This window comes from Bufo bufo, chromosome 2 (assembly GCF_905171765.1).
Source record: "Bufo bufo chromosome 2, aBufBuf1.1, whole genome shotgun sequence".
Classification (NCBI taxonomy): Eukaryota; Metazoa; Chordata; class Amphibia; order Anura; family Bufonidae; genus Bufo; species Bufo bufo.
This window is the reverse complement of record NC_053390.1, coordinates 188061803-188083104: the sequence shown is the minus strand read 5'-3', so window position 1 is coordinate 188083104 and position 21302 is coordinate 188061803. Positions and strand designations below refer to the sequence as shown.

Sequence of the window (21302 nt, the reverse complement as noted above, 5' to 3'; positions counted from 1 at the left end):
ACTCACTCCCCAGCTGCAGCCCACTGCCTGACTTCACCATGCTGCTCTTAGCCTTCCCACTAGCCAGACATCTTGTTCTCAAGAGGAAAATCTTCTCTTCCTGCTGTAGACAGATCTCCGCCATGTCTACTCTGTTAATTAACCAGCCCCAGTATGCATGGCTGAAAGAGCTGGGCCTGAAGGAGGAGAACGATGGTGTGTACAATGGTGCGTGGGGAGGAAAAGGAGAGGTATGTGTCCTGCTGCAAAATTTGGGTAGATGCCTGGAAGTGATGGTCTAAGTGCTGGGATTGCATGATTATATACTGCGGAGATGTCCCCTGCTTTCCCCCCATGGCTGCATTGTGTCACTAAATGTCTACATACCGGTCACTTAGGCTACTTTCACACTAGCGTTTTTGCGGATCCGTCATGGATCTGCAAAAAACGCTTCCCTTACAATAATACAACCGCATGCATCCGTCATGAACGGATCTGGTTGTATTATGTCCTCTATAGCCATGACGGATCCGTCTTGAACAACATTGAAAGTCAATGGGGGACGGATCCGTTTTCTATTGTGTCACCGAAAACGGATCCGGCCCCATTGACTTAGGCTACTTTCACACTAGCGTTCGGAGCGGGTCCGTCTGATGTTTCATCAGACGGATCCGCTCCTATAATGCAGACGTTTGCATCCGTTCAGAACGGATCCGTCTGCATTATAACTTAGAAAAATTTCTAAGTGTGAAAGTAGCCTGAGCGGATCCGTTCAGACTTTACATTGTAAGTCAATGGGGGACGGATCCGCTTGAAGATTGAGCCATATAGTGTCATCTTCAAGCGGATCCGTCCCCATTGACTTCCATTATAAGTCTGGACGGATCCGCTCGCCTCCGCACGGCCAGGCGGACACCCGAACACTGCAAGCAGCGTTCAGGTGTCCGCTCACTGAGCGGAGTGGAGGCTGAACGCTGGCAGGCGGATGCATTCTCAGTGGAGCCGCCTCCACTGAGAATGCATTAGGGCCAAACGGCTGCGTTCGGGGCCGCTTGTGAGCCCCTTCAAACGGAGCTCACGAGCGGACACCCGAACGCAGGTGTGAAAGTAGCCTTACATTGTGTGTCAGAACGGATCAGTTTTCTATTGTGCCATGAAAATGGATCCGTCCCCATTGACTTACATTGTGTGCCAGGACGGATCCCTTTGGCTCCGCTTCGTCAGGCGGACAGCAAAATGCTGCAGGCAACGTTTTGGTGTCCGCCTCCAGAGCAGAATGGTGTCTGATCAGAGGCAAACTGATGCATTCTGAGCGGATCCTTTTCCATTCAGAAGGCATTAGGGCAAAACTGATCTGTTTTGGACCGCTTGTGAGAGCCCAAACGGAAAGCCAAAACGCGAGTTTGAAAGTAGCCTTACTTAGAGCTTTGAACCTATTTAACCCGACCAGGTATAAAGGGGGAAATATATCAAACACGTGTAAAGTAGAACTGGCTTAGTTTCCCCTGGCAACCAATCAGATTCCACCTTTCGTTTTCCAAAGGAGCAGTGAAAAATTAAAGGTGGAGTCTAATTGGTTGCCATTGGTAGCTAAGCCAGTTCTACTTTACACCAGTTTGATAAATAACCCCCAAAGGGTTTTATATGGGGTTACATCGGATTCAGCCCTGTACTATATAAAAGAAATACCGGAACATATTGACGTATAAATGGATTATGAACTTCTGTTTTTGTTGCACACGGATCATCATCAGGGAATAATAGCCACTGTGTCATGGAGGTGCGCCACTGTGTCATGGAGGTGCGCCACTGTGTCATGGAGGTGCGCCACTGTGTCATGGAGGTGCGCCTCCGTGACTCAGGAGTTAGGGCTCAGCCAGACCACGACATTTTTTTTAAATAATAATAGTCGTTGGCATCGCACTGCGATGCGACAATTCATTCAGTTCAACACCATTGACTATCATTACAAAAAATGATGCACAACATTGCCACAGTGTAGTTCTACCCTTTTTTTTTTTTTCTCCCCGGGACAAATGTTGTGGTGTAGCCTTATCCATAAGGCCTCATGCACACGACCGTTGTTGTGTTCCGTTCCGCAAAATGGGGTTCCCTTGTTCCGTGATCCGTTTCCGTGTGTCTTCCTTTTTTTTTTTTTGGAGGATCACCAGACATGAAGGAAAGTAAAAAAAAATCTAAGACCGGTTTGCCATGCAAATGACAGGAAAAAAACGGAAGCGGATGACAATCTTGTGTGCCGCTGTGTTTTTTAGCAGTCCCATTGACTTGAATGGGTCCGCGAACCGTTTTCCGCGAAAAAAATAGGACAGGTTATATTTTTTTGACGGACTGGAACCACGGATCACGGACGCGGATGACAAACGGTGCATTAGCCGAGTTTTCAACGGACCCATTGAAAGTCAATGGGTCCGCAGAAAATCACGAAAAACGGAACAACAGACACGGAATAAAACAACGGTTGTGTGCATGAGGCCTAAGCATCCATTGCCTTAAAGGGAACCTTTCACCAGGATTTTGTGTATAGAGCTGAGGACATGGGTTGCTAGATGGCTGCTAGCACATCCGCAATACCCAGTCCCCATAGCTCTGTGTGCTTTTATTGTGTAAAAAAAACAAACGATTGATACATATGCAAATTAACCATTAACCATCTCAAGGACAGGACCCCTCTCAGGTTCATTTGCATATGTATAAAATCTTTTTTTTTTTAAACAATAAAAGCACACAGAGCTATGGGGACTGGGTATTGCGGATGTGCTAGTGGCCATCTAGCAACCCATGTCCTCAGCTCTATACCCAAAATCCCAGTGACAGCTTCCGGTACTTTGCACCTCATATGGAGAATGTAAGGCCTCTTTCACATGAGCAAAAAAGAATCAGTCAGGGTCAGTTCGGGGAAAAACTGATGGTTTTGAACTCAAGTTGAATCAGTTTTTCTGCGATTGCGTTCAGTGTTTGTTTTTTCAGAACAGATGCAACTCGTTTTTGATGGTTTTTTACACACGTGAAGAAAAACTGAACATCTCCTTGTAACCATCAGTGAAAATCGCTTTGCATCTGGATTCCTTCCGTTTTTCACGCAAGCCCCATTCTATGGATTCAGGGCTGCTTAAAAAATGCACAGTATAGAACACTCTGTGATATTTTTTATTTTTATTTATCTACCCTGAACGCTGAGATGATCCGTGATAAACAACGCTCATGTACACCGACCCATTGAGATGAATGGGTCAGGAGTCAGTCCAGAAGCTGCCGATTCACAATTGCTTCCATCAATGAACCATCAGTGAAAATCACTTTGCATCTGGATTCCTTTGTTTTTTCATGCAAACCCCATTAACTTCTTTGGGGCCAAGGCTGCGTGAAAAATGATATAGAATGTGCTGCGATTTTTCCTGAACACAGAGATGACCAGTGAGAAATGCCGCTCACGTGCACAGACCCATTGGAAGGAATAGGTCAGGATTCGGTCCGGATGCTGTGCCTTCACTAAACTCATTGCATCCGGACAGAAAACTCACTTGTGTGATATTAGCCTTATAGAGGACCTTTCACTAGAATAAGGCCGAGTTCACACGAACGTGTGTGATCCGTGGCCGTATTGCAATACACGGCCACAGTTCCGTGTGAATTCTGCATCACGGATGCGGACCCATTCACTTCAATGGGTCCGCAAATCCGGAATCGCGGAACGGCCGCACGGGACGGGACCCCTCGGAAGCACTACGGAGTGCCTCCTGGGGTTACGTCCCGTTCTTCCGTTCCGCAAAAAGATAGAACAAGTCCTATCTTTTAGCGGAACGGCCGGATCGCGGACTTATTAAAGTGAATGGGTCCGCGATCCGATGCGGCTGACCTACGGCCGGCGATCGTGCATTGCGGCCTGCTATTTGCGGGCCGCAGCACAGGCACGGGTCACACACATTCGTGTGAACTCGGCCTAAAACATCTAAACTAAGTATACAGACATGGAGAGCGGCGCCCAGGGATCTCCCTGCACTTACTGTTATACCTGGGCGCCTCTCCGGTCATAGCCTCCGGTATCTTCATAGTTAGGCTCCACCAAGGGGAACCTGCCGGCGTCTCATTCTCCCATGCTGTAGAGCTGGCCAATCGCAGCGCTCAGCTCATAGCCTGAGAGAAAAAAAACCCTCTCAGGCTATGAGCTGAGCGCTGCGATTGGCCAGCTCTACAGCATGGGAGAATGAGACGCCAGGAGGTTCCCCTGGGTGGAGCCGAACTATGAAGATACCGGAGGCTATGACCGGAGAACGGAGCGGCTCCCAGGTATAACAGTAAGTGCAGGGGGATCCCTGGGCGCCGCTCTCCATGTCTGTATGGTTAGTTTAGATGTTTTACTCTGGTGAAAGGTCCTCTTTAAAGGGAACCTGTCCCCTCCAAAAACCATCTGAAGCTGCCAGCAGTACCTGAGAGTAGCGAGGAGTGTGTTTCCGACGATAATTTTCTTCCTGAAGGCCGATGCGGCAAAAGCTCAGAAAACGTTCCTTTATCCCCTGCCGCGGCGCGCTTCTCTAGACATGCTTGAAGTCACGGAGGCAGCGGCCTCTTTGCTTCAAGTCAAGGTAACCTTCCCTGCCCCTTCGCTGTGACTGACCCCGCGGGGGATAAAGGAAGGTTTTCTGAGCTTTTGCCGCATCTGCATTCAGGAACAAAACAATCGTCAAACACACTCCTCGTTACTCTCAGGTATTGCTGGCAGCTTCAGATGGTTTTTGGAGGTGACAGGTTCCCTTTAAGGCTCATGCCCACAAACGTATTTTTTGTCCGCATTTGCATTTTTTTTGTGGATCCATTCGCTTATAATAGGGCCTCAAAAAATGCGGACAGCACACCCATGGCATCCAGAAAAATAAAGAACATTTCCTATTCTTGTCCACATTACAGACAAGGATAAGACGGTTCTATTATGGGCCGGGCATTCCGTCCCGCAAAATTCGAAATGCACACGGCCGGTATCCGTGTTTTGTGGATCCGCAATTTGCAGACTGCAAAACAGGTTATGGTCGTGTGCATGAGCCCTACAGATACTAAACCTGCTGAACAAAAGTGCAGCGACAAATATGATGGCACCTTTTGGGCTTGAACACATGGCCACAGCGAATTTCAAACCGCAGATAGCTTATACTGTATGTCCATTCCCCATTTATCTTGCTCCCATCAGTAGAAGGTGGATTCTCACCTGCAAAAATAAAATAGGATGTGTGGCAAACTTTGGAGTAGCACACAGATTAAATAAAATAAAAACTGTGTGCTAAGCACCATTGATTTATATTTTTAAAAATGGACCAGTTTGGGCCAAATGCTGAAGCCCCATTTTGGTCACTTTATGTGGCAATAACTTTGGAAAGGTTTTACTTATCCAAGCCATTATGAGATTCTGAGTTTTTTTTTTTTTTTCATGACATTGTACTTTATGTTAGTGGTAATTTTAAGTTGATATGTTATATCATTATTTATTAAAAAAAATCCAAAGTTTATAGAAAAATTTGTAATTTTTCTGCTCTTAAGACAGTGATACCTCCAAAAAAGTTATTAACTAACATTCACCATATGTCTACTGTATGTTGGCATTGTGGGCATAATCAGCTCTACTGATGTGATGATGGGGCCAAATTAAGTGATTGCTTGGGAAAGATCTCATCAGAGACACAGGGAGTTGTGTTCTCAATAAAATTAACTTAATCCACTTGTTCACGCAGCCCGGCTTCTCTTCTTTCTTCTGCGCGAACAAGTGGCTTAAGGGGAGTTAAAAAAATAAAATAAAATAAAATTGAACTCTCCTTAATCCACTTGTTCGCGCAGCACGGCTTCTCTTCTTTCTTAAGGACCTGGGGAAAGGACCTTTGATGACATCACTGCGCTCATCACATGATCCATTACCATGGTGATGGATCATGTGATGAGCGCAGTGATGTCACCACAGGTCCTTTTCCTCCTGCACAGCAAAGAAGAAAGAAAGAAGCCGGGCTGCGCGAACAAGTGGATTAAGGTGAGTTAAATTATTATTATATCTTTTAACCCCTCCAGCCCTATTTTAATAAACATTGTTATAAGGGAAAATAATAATGATCGGGTCCCCATCCCGATCGTCTCATGGCAACCGTGCGTGAAAATCACACCGCATCCGCACTTGCTTGCGTGAAAAACCCACAAAATAGAGCATGCTGTGATTTTCACGGAACGCACAAGTGATGTGTGAAAATCACCGCTCATGTGCACAGCCCCATAGAAATGAATGATTCCGGATTCAGTGAGGGTGCAATGCGTTCACCTCACGCATTGCACCCGCATGGAAATCTCGCCCGTGTGAAAAAGGCCTAAGGCTGATCAGACCCTCAGGGTCTGATCAGCCCGAGGCCTCTTGCACACGACCGTATGTAAAAAAACGGATCGGCAAAAAATACGTATGACATCCGCGTGCATTCCGTATTTTGCAGAACGGAACAGCTGGCCCCTAATAGAACAGACAAAAATAGAACATGTTCTATCTTTTTGGCGGAACGGAAATTCGGAAACAAATTTATTGGGCAGACTAGATGGGCCAAATGGTTCCTATCTGCCGACACATTCTATGTTTCTATGTAAATGCACACTGAGTATTATTGAAATGAATGGTCCTGTATACGGTCTGCAAAACAAAAACGGAATGAAAATACGTTCGTGTGCAAGAGCTTTAGGTACATAACAGCCCGGCCGCCCTCTCAACCCAATGGATGACGCGGGCAGTTACTAACCGCGGCATATATGGGGTTAAACGGCCGTAGTAGCAGAGTGTCAGCTGTAAGTTGCAGCAGACACACTCTGCTGATGGCAGCGGCTCTGTTCCTGAGCCACTGCCATCACTGCCGGCAGAGGATCAGGCTGCAGGGGGGCATCTGGTGGGCATTATGGGGGCGACTAAATTACTGGGGGCAATATAAATATCAGGGGCACATTGGGGGTCTTACCCGATTTCAAGCTGTGATCTCCAGTGTGGAGATCACAGCCTGAAACCGTCATTTTCACACTAAAGCGCTCCGATTGGTTAGTCTGCAGATTGGTCCCTTGACGGCTTCCCCGGTGTGTCTGCTCTCCGGGAGAGCGGAGACTCCGGGGCTGTGACACTTTATACTATCACAGCCCCGGTAAACTAGACGTGACAGTACGTCCAAATGCAGTAAATTATTTGCGATTTGGACTTACAGTTATGTCCAAATGCGTGAAGGAGTTAATTATGATACTTCTACTGCAGCACAACACAACAGCAAATCAACTGCGGTGTATTCACGTGGTGCTCAAGTGTCTAGCAGCCCCCTCCTTCCCCCAGTACACAGGGAGGGGAAGGTTAGCTGCTCCCGCTCCTCTGTCTTTTCTAAGTCCACCACTCTTGATTGGGCTAAGTGACCTTCCTCTACTAGTCCGTTTTCTGTTTGGCAATACACAAGGTCAGATCTCTGATCCACATAGACATAACATTCAACGTATACCAGACATAGAAAGACATAAAGAAACGTTTCTAATACATTAACACACACAAGTATTTGAACTCATTCAAATTTTTTTATTTTGTAGAGCTCCATACACATAAACACTCAGTACATTGTGTTTGCTAGCACACATTCCACTGTCGAGGTGTCACTCCACTCACAGCTATGGCCCCCGTTGTTTCTCTTCATACAAGTACCCAGCTTTCCTCTAACTCAACACATTCACACACAGATATTTAATGAGAGAAAGAGACGGATTATAAACCAAATTGCCCATTTCTGGCTAAGGGCTCATGCACACGGCTGTTGCCCTGCCGTGGCAGTATTGCGGCCCGCATACCGCGGGTCCGTAATACATGGGGCACCGGCCGTGTGCACCCCGCATCACGAATGCGGACCCATTCACTTTAATGGGTCCGCAAACCCGGAGATGTGGTGCGGAAGCACGGATCGGAACCCCACAGAAGCACTACGTGCTTCCGTGGTGTTTCTGGCCATTCCTCCGCACCGCAAAAAAGTAGTGCATGCACTCCTTTTTTTTTGTGCGGATTGCGGACCCCATTCAAGTGAATCGATCCGCATGTGGCTGCCCCACGGTCGGTGCCCGTGCATTGTGGACCGCAAATTGCGGTCTGCAGGACGGGCACGGAGCCCTTACGTTCGTGCGCATGAGCCCTAATATGCACATTCTTATCTTCTCTCCTACATACAGAAAGTTATAACAGATACAAATCCAATTATTCAATACAGAACATTAAAAACGCATATAACAGGATAAAGAAAATCTATACAATGCCAGTGGACTTAATAACTATATTAAAGGGGTTCTGCAACTTGTTTAAACTGATGATCTATCCTCTGGATAGATCATCAGCATCTGATCGGCGGGGGTCCGACACCTGGGACCCCCACCGATCCGATCAGCTGTTTGAGAAGGCAGAGGCGCTCCAGCAGCGCCGCAGCCTTCTCACTGTTTACCGCTGATCCAATGATGTCACGACTAGTATCAACTGGCCTGGGCGGGGCTAAGCTCCGTTCACTTGAATGGAGCTTAGCCCCGCCCAGGCCAGTTGATACTAGTCGTGACATCACTGGGACTGCGGTAAGCAGTGAAAAGGCTGCGGCGCTGCTGGAGCGCCGCTGCCTTCTCAAACAGCTGAACGGTGGGGGTCCCGGGTGTCGGACCCCCGCCGATCAGATGCTGCTGATCTATCCAGAGGATAGATCATCAGTTTAAACAAACTGCAGAACCCCTTTAAGGATATCCCATATTATATACAAACGATCATCATTAAAATCACGTATTATTTAAGCACACGTATAAAAGTACAGTCTTCTTTTTTTGCTGCAAGAAATCTTAACCCATTCTACCCCGGCGGTTTTTTGTTTTTGCATTTTCGTTTTGGGCTCCCTGCCTTGAGCCATAACTTGCGGTCCCTAATGCACGGGGACCATCCTTGTAGCTGCCGCAGATGGAACCAGACCCATTACCCATTCAACTTGGATGGGTCCGTGATCCGTCTGCGCCACAAAAAAATAGAACATTTTCTTTTTTTTGCGGTGTGGAGGCACGGAGAGAAACCCCACGGAAGCACTCCATAGCGCCTCCGTTACTCACCTCAACTTCCGGATTGCGGACCCATTCAAGTGAATGGGTCCGCATCCGTGATGCGGTGCACAAACGGCCAGTGCCTGTATGTTGCGTACGCAATACAGGCACAGCCGGGCAACACCCGTGTGTATGAGGCTTTAAACAATATAAAGACAACTCATGACCAATATTTCAAGCCTACGGGTACTTTCACATTTGTGGTAGAGGATTCTGGCAGACAGATCCGTCTCTCTTGCATTTTTAAAGGTCTGCGGATCTGTTTTGCCGGAACACTTAATGCCGGCACTAATACACTTCAATGTAAATTAATGCCGGGTCCGGCATTCTGGCAAGTGATCAGTATTTTTGGCCGGAGAGAAAACTGCAGCATGCTGCGGTATTTTCTCCGTCCAAAAAACGTAAGAGGGACTGAACTGATGCATCCTGAACGGATTGCTCTCCATTCAGAATGCATTAGGATAAAACTGATCAGTTTTTTCCCGGTATTGAGCTCCTGTGACGGAACTCAGTGCCGGAAAACAAAAACGCTAGTGTGAAAGTACCCTTAGTTTATTCACTCACTTTCATTGTTTCACTGCTGTTTTTACCTTTCATGCGCTCGACCAACTTAAATGCTGGGGCAAAAACTGATGCACTAAGTCTGCCCGACTCTTTAAAGTGTAACTGCCATGTTTTCATCCAAAAAATCTATTTTAGCATATGTTACTGCTGCTGCAGCATTAAGCATAAAGCAATCTTTAGTTTATTCACATACCACTGTTTTCTTAGCATTTTTCCCTTAGTTATGGTTGTTTTAACCTTTACAATATAAGGACCTTCTGAAGATGGCTCCTCATGAGGCCAAAACTGCTTTCCCTCACTTCATACACACTTGCTGTAGCCAGCAGCTGCCTTCCAGCCAATCAGATTGGACTACTGAGAGACACGCCTCCACACAGAAGCCTAATGCAGGCATGCAATGCCCCTCTGTCTTCTGTTTATACTAAAGGGAAGACAGACAAGCCCTAGCAATGGTCTTTTAGGGACCAGTGGAAAGGGACAGGGGACACTAATGAAAGCTGTTGTTATAAGGTAATTACAGATATTTTGACAATCATTGACAGACTAACCCGTGTATACATGCCTAGCTGTAATAAACTAGCAAATAAAAAACAAAATATAACAGTTACACTTTAACTACTGGAGTGTCACTTATTGAAACAGACCTAAGTGTCCCCAGGCACACGGCACTCTCAATACGGGGTATGCCTTTAACTGTGTCATCCATTTTCTTCAACATCCAAACTTCCATCTTTAGGCATTCCAGCCTTTTGCTACACCCTTTCCCTGCCTTTCTACCTTTTTTCTATGACAATCTGTCTGGCAGCTTTCCCTTTCAGGTTCGTGCCCAGTCCACCCTGCAGATTCCCCATAATCTGTTCTGTGTGATCCTACTGTCCCTAGGTCTGGCTCTCGGGCACTTCAACATTCTAACACTGGGATCAGCAACCTTTGGCACTCCAGGTGTGGTGAAACTACGACTCTCAGCATACACACTTGCTTGGCTGTTCTCAGAACTCCCATAGAAGTGAATGGAGCATGCTGGGAGTTGTAGTTTCACAACAGCTGGACTCCTGGAGGTTTCTGACCCCTGTCCTAAGAACTTGAATACACATGTCGTTGCCTGCAAGCACTTTTTAAGCTCCTCCTGCCTCAGATAGGTATGACTCATATGGCACTTTAACACCCTATCCTTCTGGTTAGGCTCTCTAGCTCTTCCTCCCTCAGGTAGTTCTAGTTCATGGGGCACTTTAATACTCTACCCTTCTGGTACAGCTAGTGTTTGGGTGGCCTGGGACAGAAAACCCCGCTCGTCAAGGGAATCAGCAATGGCCTTTTTGCTGCTTCCGTCAGATCTTCAAGCCAGACAAATAACAAAGTCAAACCAATTGCAGAACCTACTATGACAAACGCTTCCACTTTTCTAAGCCTCCATCTACCAGCAGTCACCTACATTCTCTCCTAAAAATTTTCGACCTTTCAGGATCCAAACATTCATCCTTTCAGAGCATCCTTTCCTGCTGTCTTTAACTGGCAGTTTTCCTCTCTTTTATCCACAGACTTGTGAGGTCCCCATGGTCTGCCTCAGTCCAACCACTTGAATTGGGTCTGTCTAACAAGGCACTTTACACAAGTCCTACGTATGTACACAACTGGCTGGCCAGGCTTTCTCTAAGTCCTCCTGGTACACCTAGTCAGGACTTTTCTGCAGACTACCTTGACCACTTAAGTCTATTGCAACCTCAACACTGGGTGCCCCTTTGTTACGCTGAGCGCATCGGGTCCCCTGCTGGCCTCGGAGCGCTCAAAGCGTATGCCCCCAGGCAGCACTCCAGCGTCTCGGCGTGTGCATCCTCGCTCTCTAGGGCGCGCGCGCGCGCCGGGACTCTCAGATTCAAAGGACCTGTGCACCAGTGATTGGTGCCTGGTCCAAAGGGGTTATTAAGGGTTAAGGTTGTGAGAGGCAGTGCTGACTTAATTAGGCTGCACCTGTGCACTGCCCATTTATACCTTCTCCTCCCACAGCCTTCTGCCGGATCTTTGTGCCTTGTGCCTCAGAGAAAGCGTTCCCTACGATGTTAGTTTGCCGTACCCGTTGCTACCGTCCACTCGCCTTTGAACCTTTGCCGCCTGCCCTGACCGCTGCTACGTCCGACTACGCTCTTACCTTCTCCCTGTGTACCACGTCTTATCAGCTGCCATAGAGGTCGAGTTGTTACTAGGGGACACGACCTGGTAGTTACCGCCGCGGCAAATCCATCCCGCCTTGCGGCGGGCTCTGGTGAAGACCAGTAACTGCTTAGAACCGGTCCTCTTGTACTACCCGCGCCATCGCCTCTCTGGTCCAGAGGATTCACTACCTGTCCTGCCGGTTCGTGACACCCTTTAGTTGCTCTTTTCTAATTTTGAAACACAGCCAGACAAATAGACTTACAACTATTACTGCACATAGTACTTTAATGATTATTTCTATTTGCTCTGACACCATCTTAAACTTACTTTTATCCTCCTGTGGATCTGTTTCCCACTTTCCTGGGGATGCTTTTCAGTCTACAGAGTCGAGTTTTATAGTTTTGTCCTCTGAATCTGGAATCCCTTCCGCTCCACTACAGACGCTCAGGCCACACTTATTCCAGTTGCCTCGGGTCGTCCCTGACTGTTGTCTAAAAGTGACCGCTATGATGGGATCCCCTGGCTTCATTCACTTATGCGCCACGTGATGAGTCAATGGTGTGGTCAGAATGAAGCCCTTTCGTACCCTTCTTCGTGAAAGGTTCTCTGATCAATTTCCAAAGACTTCACCACGTCTACAAAGTACTTTTTCACCATGGAAATTTCCTGTTATTCGTCCCTCATAGATCACTCACACTCTTTCACCTTAACATTTAGGGATTCTCATTAGTCAACATTCAATGTCCAAATATTTGATACCATTTATATTGGTGGATTCACACTCTGAACAAATATAATCTCTATATGAATCAATATTCACTCTGTGACTGACACAGAATTAGGTCAAATGTAAATTGAACTCACAAACCTTGAATCTGTGGGTCACATTTATTAAAACCAGCGTTTTAGACGCCGGTCTTACTAAAGTCCTATAGCTGGCGGTGGATCCGCCGGAGTTGTAAAGAGACACATAATTTCGGCGCATCCAGCGGCAGTTCTAAATGTAAGACCGCTTCCGAGCTATCTTACATTTAGACCATTTTCTACGCCTAAAACAGGCATAAAATATGATGAATGAGACGGGCCTGCTGGCCCTTCCCAGCCCACACCACAACTGCCATTTTAGACCTGGCGTGCACGGGGAAATATCGCAGTTGGCAGCGCAACTAACCTTGATGCTGCTTTAGCTGTTTTACAGGCTAGGACAACGCTAAAGCCTGCCCATTAGTGTAGGTGACATCTAGCATACCCTATGGAGAGACTGGCACATCGCTGGATCTCCATAAAAAGCCTTTGCCCTGCGGGATTCAGAGCAGGGCAAAGGAGAACATCGGAGCATGAAATGCTCTGCTGCTCATATCAGGGGGGCTGCCTGGGTGAAAATTGGGGTAAATCTGGGTTATGGCTGCAGCAAACTATTATTTTAGCAATCGAGTATTCTACCAATTATTTTTACGAATAATCGAGTACTCTAATAAGAAAAAATGAATTAATAGACTGTTTTCCTTTATAAAAACTCATCAGACCCCCTGCCATCAGTCCCCAAAGCCCTTCGTTCCACCCTGTGTGATCAGCCAAAGTGCATCAGTTCCCCCCCCCCCCGTGCCATCAGCTCCTTTCCCCTAGTGCCTTCAGCTCTCCCCCCACCCCAGTGCCATCAGCCCTTCCATGCCATGCATTGCCATGTCCCCCACTCCCCCAGTGCCTCCATGCCATCCATTGCCATGTGATGTCCCACACTGCTATTAGATCAGCCCCTCCATGCCATGTCCCCCACTCCTAGTGTCATCAGCCCCTCCATGTCATCCATTTTCATGTCCCCCAATCCCCCAGTGCCTCCATGCCATCCATTGCCAATTGCCATGTATCCCACTCCCCCAGTGCCATCAGTTATCATCAGCGGCTCCATGCCATTGCCATCCATGTCCCCCAGCGCCATCAGCCCCTTCAAATCACAGGTGCCCCCTTCAAATCACGAACTCTCCCCCCCGGCAGATTCGGGCCCCTGCTAGTGCTAACTTTATACTAACCTTTCCTGGCAGTGCGCTGACATGGAGTCCGCAGAAAAACGGACCGCGTCTTCTTCCCAGCATGCACTGGGACGGACCTGACGTCTCTCGCAACGTCATCCAGCGCACTGACTATGTGTGCACACAAGGCCCTGCAGCGCGGTGCCGGCGGGAGGCCACGGGCCGGTGAGTGAAAGGCTTCACTTCACTCGCGCTCCGTGGTCACGCGATTTAAACGAATACTCGATTTAATTTATTTTTTTGCATCAATTACATCGATGAATCGTTGCAGCCCTAGTCTCGGTTCAGCTCTGAACTCAGACAATCCCTATAAGAGTCTAACTACATCTTTACTGGTACTTATTACATAGAACTGACCATTTCTCACATCAAATGCTGCCTCAACAGCACACTGACATCGATCACAGGACATCTGTTCTGGTGGAGATTTGAGTCATAAATTAGGATACCAGACCGTATTAATTTCTTTGGCACTACCATACTGCGACCCACCAAAAAGGTAAAGAATACATTACTATATATAGTCCTAACAGTTATTTTACTGACTGACAATAATGTACATTCATACAGTCTGCTAGTTCTCTGATGAGGCTACATTGCTCGCTGTACTCTGGGAACGCCGAGAGACACTTACCAAGACACAGCCATGAAACACTTTAACCCAGGCGTGCTCAACCTGCGGCCCCCCCCCAGCTGTTGCAAAACTACAACTTCCATTATGCCTGGACTGCCTGCAGCTATCAGGGCACACTGGGAGTTGTAGTTTTTCAGCAGCTGGAGGGCCGCAGGTTGGGCATCCCTGCTTTAACTGATCACTTAAAAGTGAACCCCGGCGTCCACAGATTGTCTCAACTGCAGGGTCAGTTAGTCTTTACCATCATCACTGGACATTATAGATACAGAGGAAAATATTTGTAAGAAAAAGATTCTTACCATGCAGCTGCTTAGGAGGGTCTGTCTGTCCTGGTGAGGAGGCCTTATGGATAAAAGCCATCCTGTGTGTGGTCCAGTCGGCCACCACGTTTGCTGTGAGCGTTATCGGCTCTACCAATGTGACGATGAGGCCAGTTGAGCCGCTCGGGAAACAAATCCTCAGAGACGCAGGGAGTTGTGCTCTCCATAAAATGACCTTCAATTTAATTTCAACATGTGTGCCTATGTACCAACAGCATATCATAATGGCTTTAGGCCAAAAAGGAGTGGAACTATTACGAACTTTCTCTCAGAAGTAAAGACAAAATACTCAGCCTTGAGTTTAGAACATTCTAGTCTAAAGATAATGTCAAGATGCAAACTTCAGCATGAGAATAATTGAGTTTAAGGAAGGAGGGAAAGAGCCCACTGTGAGGTGAGAGGAACAAAATGGAGTAGGTATGACTTCCTTCACAGCATCCTTTGGTAAATGTGGTTTTTTTTTTGTTTTTTTTTTTGTTAGAAGGCTTAAAAAGAGAAACATTTCAAAACTGAGTTTTTTTAAGGACCAATTCAATTCTGAAGAGACTTTAAGAAGCTCAATATTAGAAACTACACCCCTCAGATTATTTAAAACTGATTTTAGAAACTTTGAGCAAAATGGAGGTGAAATGTAAAAATTATGTGGGACCGTTATTATGAATTATACAGCACTTTTTGGCTTATCGCAGAACTTGTCACAATGGTTATTTGTGGCAAAATCTGCGACTTTTTGACACTCGCACCACTTTTCCCAAGTGCCAGGGAAGAGGGCAGGCCCCTCTAATTTATCATCACACCGGTTTTTGGCGTGGAAAATGACTTCAATCTGCGCCAGCAAGGGAACTGGCATAGATTTTAGTATGTCGCACGGCCTGCTGGAGGAAGCGCCAAAGCTATGTAGAGGCCTGCACGTCCACATAACTTTGGCGCATTCACCAGCAACGCAGAGGGACTAAGACTGTCATCTAAATCGCCGGTCTTAATAAATGTCCCCCTAAATTTTTTTTGCAGATTTTCCATTTTAATCCATTTATTGCTGTAACACATTAACCCGTATAGTACAAGCGCTGTACGTCGCTGGCTACTGTCTTTAAAATACCAGCGCCGTAGTACTACAGCGCGCTGATCGGGCGGGTGCAAGAGCTGTGCCCGCCCGATCAGCTGCAGGGGTCCGGCAGTGACTGATAGCCGGACCCCTGCTGTATGTGTCGGCATAGATGAAAACACTGATGCCAGCGCATTAACCCTAGATGTGCCACAGTCAGCGCTGACCGCAGCACGTTCGATTTATAGGGAGGGAGAGAGCGGCCATCAGTTCCCCACGCTGCTGTGACGGGGACCCGATGGCTTGGATTGCAGCCCAATGCCTTCCTTAGGCATCGTGGCTGCCATCCGTGTGAGCCTTGAATCTCACAGGAAGCAGGCTGAAGTGTTTTTCACTGGTAATACACTTACAGCCAGTGCATTACAATACAGAAGTATTGTAATGCATTGTAAATGGGATGAGACCCCCAAAAGTTGAAGTCCTAGAGTGGGACAAAAAATAAAGTTTTAAGCAAAAAAAAAAAAAGAAAGCGTCTTTTTCCCAAAATTAATTTTAACAAATAGGTAAAAAAAAAAGTAGAATTATTAGGTATCACTGCGTCCGTATCGACCGGCTCTATAAAAATATAACCTGATACACCCCATCAGGTGAATGCCGTAAAAAAAATAATTAAGAGGAGAAAGCGCTGCCGGCACTGCTACACCTGACCAGTATGCAGGATTGCAAGGGAGACACAGGTAATGCGGTTCAGCAAATGGATACGGTGGTGCTCTGCTGAGATAAACACAATAGTGTATTCAGGAGAGAGATGAGAAGGAGACAGCGGCACTCACCAATTCCAAGATAAAACGTCCAGTTTATTAGGCTTCTATAAAATAGGGTACAGGCAGGTCTGTGCACATAGGTCAAATGGAGGTACGGCAAGTCCATTTTAGCATCCACATTGAGGTCGGTGATAATAGGTTCTGGCGTGCTCTGGCTGCCGTAAAAAAACAAAAAAAAAAAACAGTGCCAAAACAGCCATTTTCTAGTCACCTTGCCTCACAAAAAGTGTAAAACCAAGCGATCAAAAAGGCATATGTATCCCAAAGTGGTACCAACAAAACTGTCATCTCATGCCGCAAAAATTGAGCCCCTACCTAAGACCCGCCCAAAAAAATAAAAATAAAATATGGTTCTCGGAAAACTAACACAAAAACAAAATTTCACTCTGCTTAAAAAGGCTTTCACTGTGTTGGGTTACAATGTGTGTATTTTTATTTTTGTTATCGCCACGTCCGTAACAACCTGCTCTATAAGAATATCACAAAAAAAGCCAAAACAGACATTTTTTGTTACCTTGCCTCACATGTGACATGTGACCAAGCAATCAAAGTCTTATGTACCCCAAAATAGTACCAATGGAAACGTCACCTCATCCTTCAAAAAATGAGCCCCTACATAAGACAATGACTCAAAAAATAAAAACCCATCAAAATCTACTTCAAAAGCCATATGGCGCTCCTTCCTTTCTGAATCCTGCCATGTGCCCCCCAGCAGTTAACCACCACATATGGGGGGATGCCATATTCAGGAGAAAATGGGTAACAAATTATGGCATGCTTTTTCTCCTGTTAGCTCTTGTGAAAATGAAAAATTTTAGGTTAAAACAACATTTTATTGGAAAAAAAGAAACTTTTATTTTTAGAGCTAAGTGTTTCCAAATTCTGTAAAATGTTTAGGGAGTCAAAGTGCTCAGTACCCTAGCAAAATCTGCCTCTCAAAATCCATATAGCGCTCCTTTCCTTCTGACCACTGCCACGTGCACATAGATCAGTTTACCACCACATATGGGGTATTTCTGTAAACTGCAGAATCAGAGTAATGTATATTGAGGTTTATTTTGCTTTTAACCCTTGCTGTCTTGCAAGAAAAAATTGACTCCCATAAATCTACCCAAAAAATTTAATTTTGAAACTTCACCTCCATTTTCCTTTAACTCTTGTGAAACACCTCAAGGGTTAACAAAGTTTGTAACATCAGTTTTGAATAATTTGAGGGGTGTAGTTTCTAAAATGGGGTCATTTATGGGTGGTTTCCATTATGAAAGCCCCTCAAAATCACTTTATAACTGAATTGGTGCTTAAAAAAATGGTTTTGGAAATTTTGTTAAATATTTCAACAATTGCTTCTAAAATTCTAAGTTTTCTAACGTCATAAGGAAATAAAATTACATTAAAAAAATTATGCCAAAATAAAGCAGAAATATGGGAAATGTTCACTGATAACTATTTAATGAGGTATTACTATCTGTCTTAAAAGTAGAGAGATTCAAATTTAAAAAATTGAAAATTTTTCCAAATTTTGGATTCTTTTATAAATAAAGGTGAAATATATCGACTCAAATTTACCACTGTCATGAAGTACAATGTGTCACGAGAAAACAATCTCAGAACGGCTTGAATAAGTAAAAGCGTTCCAAAGTTATTAGTACATAAAAAGATGCATGTCAGATTTGCAAAAATCGGCCTGGAATTTAACGTGAAAAGTGGCTCGGTAGTGAAGGGGTTAAGGATTAACAGCAAAACAAACCTCAGTATCTATTAGGGTCCATTCAGACGTCCGTAGAAAAGATGCCGGAAAACACGGACGCCGCACATCGCCGGCACTTAATAGAGGATTCCTATTCTTGTCCACAGCTGCGGACAAGAATAGGACATGCTTTTTTTTTTTTTTTTGCAGAGCCGCGGACCGGAAGTTCGGGACTACGGACCGGAAATGTGGATGCGGACAGCACACTGTACTGTCCGCATTTCCGGTCCGCGGCTCTGCAAAAAAAAATAGAGCATGTCCTATTCTTGTCCACAGCTGCGGACAAGAATAGGAATCCTCTATTAAGTGCCGGCGATGTGCGGCGTCAGTGTTTTGCCATCCGCAATTTGCAGACCGCAAAACACTACGGATGTCTGAATGGACCCTTACTCCGAATTTGCGGTTTACAGAAACACCCCATATGTGGTCGTAAAGATCTTCATGTGCATCAGCACGGAAGGCGTGCCATGTGGTTTTTGGAGGACAGATTTTGCTGGAATAGTTTTTGGGTGCCATGGCAACCGTGAGGTACCACTAGAAAGGAAGCTCCCAAAAAGTGACCCTATTTTAGAAACTACACCCCTCAAGGAAATGAGAAATGTGATGAGCATTTTGACCCACCAAGCATTTTATAGGATTTAGAACAAAATGTTACTTTAGGCCTCATGCACACTGGTGTGCTGTCCGCAATTTTTTGCAGACCCATTAAAATAATTGGGTCCGCATCCTATCAGCAAAAAAAACTAACGGACAAGGAAACAAAATACGGTCGTGTGCATGAGGCCTAAGCCCCATCTTTTTTTCATTTTCACATGCTTCCAAGCTAAAACCACAGACTGTGCTAAAACACGGATGTGTGAATGGCTGCGTGTGCTGTCTGGTAATCACTGACTTGTGTGTAAGGCCTTATGCCTCATTCACACGTCCGAGTTTTGGTCAGTGATTTCCATCAGTGATTGTGAGCCAAAGCCAGGAGTGGAGCCTCCACAGACATAAGGTATAAGGGAAAGATCTGCTTCTGTTCTGTGTTTAGACCCGCACCTGTATTTGCCTGAAAATCACTGATGGAAATCACTGCCTTGTGAATAAGGCCTTAGGGCTCATGCACACGAATGTATTTTCTTTCTATGTCCGTTCCCTGTTTTTTATTCAGACCGTATGCGGAACCATTAATTTCAAAAGGTCCCCCCCAAAAAACGGAAGTTACTCGGTGTGCATTCCATTTCTGTATGTCCGTTCAGCCAAAAAACAGCGGACAAGGATAATAATGTTATATTAGGGGCCAGCTGTTCCGTTCCGCAAAATACGGAATGCACACGGACGTGATCCGTGTTTTGCGGACCACAAAATACATATGGTCGTGTGCATGAGCCCTTAGGGGGGTATATTTCGTTTCTATTGTTCTTAAAGTAATATAAACCCCAACACAAATGTGAACAGAGCCTTTTTCGGTCTAAAACTGGACCCATCATAGGATCCTTCTATAGGCCAGTGCAATGGAGGCTCCAAGGACTTAGACACCTTAAAATGCAATAAAAATACTACCAAAATAGCCAAAATGAACCCAGACTAGGTGTTATATTTTGTTAAAACCCTGATTGGCATGCTTTTGTCGTAAATTGAGGTGTTTCTCTCGTTTTCTACATCACTGCATTAGTTGTAATGTCTTGCCCTTTGGAGCTAAAAGGTTATCCTTCTGTAGTTACCTTGCTAATATTTGACATAAAAGGTTAATAATTGATTTCTTATACTCACCATTTCAGTAATAATGTTATAGTGCAACTCTAGACTAAAACTGTAAATTCTGTGGTTTGACCCTTTACTAAGCCGCAGCGACCATGTAATATGCAATGTCCCCCAACTGCAAGCAGCTCTAAATAAGTAAAAATGGTATGAAAATCTAGTTATCATGAAATATGATGACCTGACGTCACCACTGCAGCCGGGTAAACAGATCCCGGCCGGGAGATCCTGAGCGTCTGCGTGGGATATGACCGGTAAGTAATGATCACCTTTTTATTGCAGGTAGATCCCACCTGAAACTGGGCGACTATGAGCCCACATGTACTAAGAATTGCTGCTCTGTATGTGATGATAAATGAAGGGGGGGGGGGGGGGGGCGTTATATATGACAATGTATAGAAGGTGTTTATTATTTTCTTAGAATAAGTATGTGTATATATATTTTTTCCAGGTTGTGACGTCCTATTGTCCGGCTAGCAATTTACCGATCGCCAGAGTCAGACAGGTAATGTAGAGGAAAGGGTCCTTACTAGTGGTTATTGTTTTGTAAATGTATACCTTTCCACCATGATATTGGTAATGGGTGTCCTGCACCAGAGGTGTTTCCAGGTAAGTGAAAGTTTGAAAGAATATAAAATTTTAAATGCTGAATTTTAACTTCTGAAATTACCGCTTGCAGAGTTTATACTGGACAAGTCAATTCTCGGGTTCTTACTTTTTAAAGGGTTTCTGTCAACTGAAAATGGGTATTAAGCTGGCAGACATTAGCGAAAATTGTAGATTCACGCTGAAGGCATCAAAACTATGAATTAACACATGTGGAATTATATACAAAACAAACAAGTGTGAAACAACTGAAAATATGTCATATTCTCGGTTCTTCAAAGTAGCCACCTTTTGCTTTGATCACTGCTTTGCACACTCTTGGCATTCTCTTGATGAGCTTCAAGAGGTAGTCCCCTGAAATGGTTTTCACTTCACAGGTGTGCCCTGTCAGGTTTAATAAGTGGGATTTCTTGCCTTATAAATGGGGTTGGGACCATCAGTTGCGTTGAGGAGAATTCAGGTGGATACACAGCTGATAGTCCTACTGAATAGACTGTTAGCTGCATTTTTCTTGCCATAATACAAATTCTAAGTAAAAAAAA

The 21302-nt window shown here is 45.4% G+C and overlaps 1 protein-coding gene across 1 annotated transcript in view; it reads left to right on the top strand.

The window, feature by feature from the left end:
- Positions 1–21302, top strand: part of ALDH7A1 (aldehyde dehydrogenase 7 family member A1) — a 59607-nt gene continuing 38305 nt past the window's right edge. Inside the window, exons 1-2 of the mRNA XM_040415973.1 lie at positions 1–230; positions 20606–20659. Coding sequence (XP_040271907.1) covers positions 39–230; positions 20606–20659 — 246 coding nt within the window. The 5' untranslated portion in view covers positions 1–38. The remainder of the gene's footprint in view (positions 231–20605; positions 20660–21302) is intronic.